At 38.5% G+C, this 5,728-nt stretch overlaps 2 protein-coding genes across 2 annotated transcripts in view; one reads left to right on the forward strand and one right to left on the reverse strand.

The window, feature by feature from the left end:
• LOC108608086 (zinc finger protein 615) overlaps positions 1-2,885 on the forward strand; it is a 41,281-nt gene extending 38,396 nt beyond the window's left edge. Inside the window, exon 4 of the mRNA XM_017999288.1 lies at positions 2,573-2,885. Coding sequence (XP_017854777.1) covers positions 2,573-2,885 — 313 coding nt within the window. The remainder of the gene's footprint in view (positions 1-2,572) is intronic.
• Positions 2,886-3,678: 793 nt separating this feature from the next.
• LOC108598504 (activator of 90 kDa heat shock protein ATPase homolog 1) lies at positions 3,679-5,484 on the reverse strand. The gene is made up of 4 exons (XM_017985179.2): positions 5,118-5,484; positions 4,386-5,031; positions 4,191-4,326; positions 3,679-4,130 (listed from the first exon to the last, which is right to left on the reverse strand). Exons 1-4 carry the CDS (start codon positions 5,263-5,265, stop codon positions 3,987-3,989), a joined length of 1,074 nt encoding a protein of 357 aa, XP_017840668.1. The 5' UTR covers positions 5,266-5,484; the 3' UTR covers positions 3,679-3,986.
• Between the last annotated feature and the right edge of the window lie 244 nt (positions 5,485-5,728).

The raw sequence follows: 5,728 nt of genomic DNA on the forward strand, positions 1-5,728 counted from the left end.
AATACAACAAGAGCAAAAATGTCAACCATAATTGCTGGCTTTGAACGGCAATTGCATAAATTGATGAAAAGCAACAACAACAACAAGACTGTCCAGCGACAAAGTTAAAAAGGATTGTGGCGTAGGCTGAAGCTGCAGGGTTTGCTGGTGGGGGGGTGGGGCAGGCAGGCAGTCGTACCACAAAATCGTGACTTATCGATCGCCTTTGATATGCGCATTGAATTCTTGTAATATTTCGCAATGCGCTGCTGCAGCTTAAACTTGCCACAGTTGCTTCCACAGTTGCAGGCAGCTGCTGCTGCTGTTGCTGCTGCTTTGACTCTTGGCTATTGGCTGCTGTTACGCCTTCTTCACATTGGCCACGGATGCGCGCATATTGAGCAGATCGCTTTGAGCTTCAGTTGGCGTTCAGGGCCAATTGGCCTCCTCGTCGGTTGTGCCACTGTCACTGCCACTGTGCAGCTGTACGCCCCAAAATGTTGCACACACACACACACTCAGTTGAGTTTAAACTGCGAGCTTTGCATAATATTTATTATTTTTTCTTTAACGATTGTTGAGCAATTTATAAACAGATCAAGTTCAATGTTGTGGCTTTCTTTCATTTTATTTGTACATAATTTTCTTTAAAGCAAACAATAAAATATTTACATGTTGCTTAGTTTCATAATTTGTATATTAGTGAAATTAAATTTTAAAGATAATTTTTTTTCACATAGCATGCGCATAAATTTAGATAAAATATAAAAAAATGGCTGTGAAATTTATTATATATTACAGTTCAAGCTGCATCATTTTTTATATATTAATATTATATTAATAATATATTAAAACCTTAAAGTCGTAAATTCTTTAAAGACAATATTCACTAATTAAAATATTAATTTGCACGATTTAATTGAATTTGAGTTTCTAAAAGCAAAGATCTGAAAAAAAATAAATATTTAGCTACAAATTCAAATATATTTGTATAAATATAGTTTTATTGATGATTTGCTTAAAAAAGCGAATAGCTTAAAATATAATTTGTTTTTATTTTTGTTTAATTTTTAATTCATTTTAACAATAAAACAAAGTATTATAATACTTTTGTTAATAGTCGAAGCCTTTAGCCTGCAGTTCAGTGCTGCTTTTAGATTTAAAACATTTACAAAATATTAAAAATATATAAACCATTGTTCTGTTTTATATTAAAACTTATGCGCATGCTGTGAAGAATTTACACTGCGCTGGGCATATAAATAAATATTGCAGTATTCAAAGTCGAGTTTGAGTTTGCGATCTTGTTTTTTGGTCATTCGACGAGTTGTCGGCAGCGTCAAAGCTTGCGGCTTTGCAACTCCTACAACACGAGCATTGCAACTGCAACACGATCGTCGCGTCGCCTGCGTCTTTGCCCATTACTTGTCGCTAATTAAGCCTACGGGTGCTGTAGCCTCAGCTTCGAGTCGAAGCTCCAGGTTTCGGTTTCGGTTTTGGTTTGTTGCTTGTGCCTCTGAGATTTCACACAGATTCCACACACAGAGCCCGAGCCGAGCATCCAACGCAGTACATGGGCAATTAATTGTGAGCCTTCGCTTTGGACAGTAGCTGATAAGTGCAGAGTGGACACCAGTCCAGCAGCAACAACAACTGCAACAACAACAAAAAGCTGCAGCAACAAATCGCCATAGTGCCCCAAAGTCGTACCGCCAGTCGATACGTAATTGAAGGCGCGTAACTCTGCGCTACAATCGAGCATATTAGTTATAACTAAATGAAAAAACTCAATGAAAAAAACTCAGTTGAAAGATTAAAGAATTCCAAATTTACAAAGATTTTTTCACCTTTTCTTTTACAAAATAGTTAAAGAACTCTAATATCTAATAAGCTGTAAATCGATGTCAATTGATATTATTTACCCTTTCTTGATTTGTCATTTCTTTTCAAAAATAATTACAGTTATAAGAATTCTATGATCTGAAAAACTATCAAAGAAATTGTTTCCAAAATAATTAAGACATTAATAAATTTGGCGATATAATTTATGAGATTTTCAACCATTTTTTAACATTTCTTTTTCAAAATATTCAAAGTATTAAAGAACTAGATTTAATTACAAGCGCATTTTCAAATTAAATACATTGTTTTTTTTTCTTTGCCAACATAATGATTAATTTTGCATCTAAAGTAAATGTTTGATATAAGAACTGATAGCAATAAATATTTTTAAAACTTATTTATTATATTTTTATTTAGTTTTTAAATATATTTTATGTGTAGCGCACTTGGCAGTGTGTGCAAGCCCATAGCTTAAATTCCAGCTGAGCTTAGTCAACTGAGCTTTGGTTGCTGTTTAACCAAACAGATCTGCATCTGAGCCAGACCCAATGCTACTGTTAGCGGTACCCAACAGCTCCTACCCCAAATTCGTATTCGTATTTCGATTTCGAGTGTGCGATTTCGAATGCGAAATTAGCAATTAGTAGGCTGCGACTCGGAACTGTTGGCCACTGGAATTTAGCGCTTAATCTAAGCAAGAGATTTTAAATATGGCCGACTCAGCAATTCTCTCTCTCTTTCTCTTTGGCAGGCATCTCAAGTCACATGCGACAACTGGCGAGCGCTTTGGCTGCAGCGTCTGCGAGTTCAGCACACGCATCAAGGCGCATCTGAAGCGGCACATGCAACGTCATACGGGGGCAAAGCCCATTGGCTGTCCACACTGTGAGTTCCAATGCAGCAGCTTGGACGTGCTACGAAAGCATATCCTAAAGACAGGCAAGCATCCTGGCAAGTGTATGTACGAGTGTGCAACTTGCAAGGAGCAAGAAGTTGACAACAGATTCCAGAGCAACAGCCATAAGGAATATCAAATGCATTTGGCTACGCATCAACAGAAGTAAGCGGGACTATAAATCATATGCTAAGTAATTTCTATTTTAACAATTAGTTGTTAAGTCTAAATATAAATAAGCGTAAGATCATTTTTATATTTAATTCCACTTGAATTTAGAGATTTTCAAATGGTTTCATTGTTTTTCAATCTGAATTTGCATTACGCTTAGTTTGCATTCTTAACCAATTATTTTAATGTTAATTTTATGGTTAATTCCATTCATAAAATTAAATTTGAATGAATTCAGCTGATTGAAGTCAAACTAATTCTAATTGAATGCAGTTCTAGATTTTATTTCATATAACTACTTTACCAATTAGTTTCTAAATTTAAACAAAAAGCTAGAGAATATTTTTATTATTATTATTAATTTATCTAAATTTAGAGATTTTTTTTCCATTCTGCATTTGAATTCATTCTTAATTTTGATGTGTAGTTAATTTGATTAGTTCAAACTAAATTCATTCTTTAAATTCGAATTCAAGTTGAATTCATTCTTTGATTTCTGATTCCTATTATGACTTTAATTCAAATTAAATGCCACTGTATAGACTTCATTTTTTAATAATTATATGCTTATTATAAAAATAAAAAAAAATTGTTCTGCCATCGGCCGGAATCCGAACCGGCCGCCGCCGCGTGCAGGCGCATTCTACCACTGAACCACCGATGCTTTGGTGCTAGACTGAGCCAAAAATCTCAGTTTTAAGCTACAGATTTAGTTAGAGCAGCTATAAATAAACTTATTAACTTATGCTTATCATTAAATATTGAATTCTGGCATAGCAAACAACAGATTATTTCATTTTGTTTGATCATTTATTTGCCATTTAATGTGTAAACCAATGTCGCATGTGTTTATGTGTGTGTGTGTGACTTATTGTTTTATCTGTTATTGTTGCTGCTGCAGCCTCTGCTGTCGTCAAACGTCTACAAACATGCTTTTGTTTAATACCATATGCAAAAAGTTAACAGAAATTATAGCTAGAGAGAGAGGAGAGAGAGTGATTGAGAGTGAGGAAAGGGGGCGGGACGGCTGGCAGCGCAATTGATGTAGCTATAATGAATTGGAACTCTCTATGTTTGGATGCTATCGAAGCATCCGCTCTTATAAGGCATCGGCAATGGAGGCGCCAAAGCCAAATGTCTGCTTGATGCTGTGCCAATAGTATCGATACCAGTTCGTTCTCATCGCATCGTATTCGGAGGCGGGAATGCCAGTCTGCGTGAGCGTCATCATTGTGCTGGACGCCTGCTCATAACAAAATCCAAGTGAGTCATAGCTACAGCTACCCGACTTAATTTACATTACCGTTTCATCCAGTTCGATGATCACATTCGAATAGTGGCCCGAGGACCAGTTTTTCAGACGCCAGCTCTGCTGTATTTTCTTCTCGGGCACCAGCTCCTCGAACTTGCCCAGCACATTGCCGCCGTAAAGTACAAATCTGCAATATACAATTGTTAATAATAGTTTCAGCTGTTATTGTTGTTATTCTGAGCTTACTCGCCGCCACGCACGGCGTCCACTTTGGCGGGCGCGCGTGTAAATGCAGTTAGCATGTCTGCCTTGGTGAGCGCATTATAGAGATCGTTGGCATTGCAATGGAACTCCTCGGTCATTGACAATGTGCGCACGTCCAGCTTGCAGCCCACGCTATTGTTCCCACTCTTGCCCACAGCTTTGGAGGCAACCGTCGACGCTCCAGTGGCGGGCAGCTTTGACTTCTGGGCGGCATTCTTGAGGTTATTGGCATCGCTATTGTCAGCGTCGCTGCCATCGGCGCCCTTCTTTGGTAGTATCAAGTTCTTGGAGTATTCCTCCTTCAGCTCCTTGATATAGACGCCCAGCTGCTTGCGTATAAGCTCACGGCCCACATTGTACATGAATCTTTTGAGCGTCTCGGACTCATCATTAGACTCATCAATAGTAACAGTTATTTCCACCTCGTTTAGATCATTCTCCTCCGACAGATTGGGTATGGTCAGCTTGCCTTTGTGGCTCAGTGCGCTGTTCTTCAGCATACAGCCGGACCACTTGAGCACCAGCTCCCATTCGTAGAAGAATATCAGCTTGCCCTTGCGATTGTTCACCGTAGCCTCACCGTTGCACTTGTCCACTGCCTCCACCACGCAGTCCATGTCATTTTGCGCTGTAGCCAAGCAACAATAGCAGCAACAAAAAAAGAAGAAAACTTAGGTTAGAATACAGCACTAACAACAAGCCGTACGCACATACCTATTTTAAAGTCCAGAAACAACTGTTGAAAACGTTCTTTCGACCAGGGAGTGGCATTCTTTTCGGTCCAATGCCAGTTGTTGACATTGGTGGCATCAGGTCGCTCCTCGACAATCCAACGTGGGTCACCCTCTCCCCATTTAGCCATTGCGTTTTCTCAGTATCCTACTTACTTTTGCTTTAACCCCTGCGCAATGCGTACTACACTCGCTGCTTGCGACTGGTAACTGTTCTTTTAATTGTTGCTGTATTAAAAAATATGTGCAGAGCTTGCATTCAATTGTTGTTAACTGCAGCAGGGCCTAAGCTTTGCTTATTCGTGTTGCTTAACAGTTGTCTTTCGATTTTGTCATTAAAATATTAAGAATTTTCTAGAAATTCGTAGCACAGCCGATTATCAAATAACATACGATAAGTATTTTATGGTTACAGCTGTAATAGTTGCTAAGCGCACTCGCTGGCGTGCTCATGTTATGCTCATGTTAACTCGCAACAGCTGCAAAGTGTGACCAGATGTGCATGTGATAGCTCTGGCTGTTGCTCATCTCTAAGCATTGGTAGTTGTTCATCCCTAGTTGGAAAAAAAAGTTGTAGAATTTTGATGTGTTGAT

The sequence above is a fragment of the Drosophila busckii genome, chromosome 2L (assembly GCF_011750605.1).
Source record: "Drosophila busckii strain San Diego stock center, stock number 13000-0081.31 chromosome 2L, ASM1175060v1, whole genome shotgun sequence".
In the NCBI taxonomy this organism is placed as follows: domain Eukaryota; kingdom Metazoa; phylum Arthropoda; class Insecta; order Diptera; family Drosophilidae; genus Drosophila; species Drosophila busckii.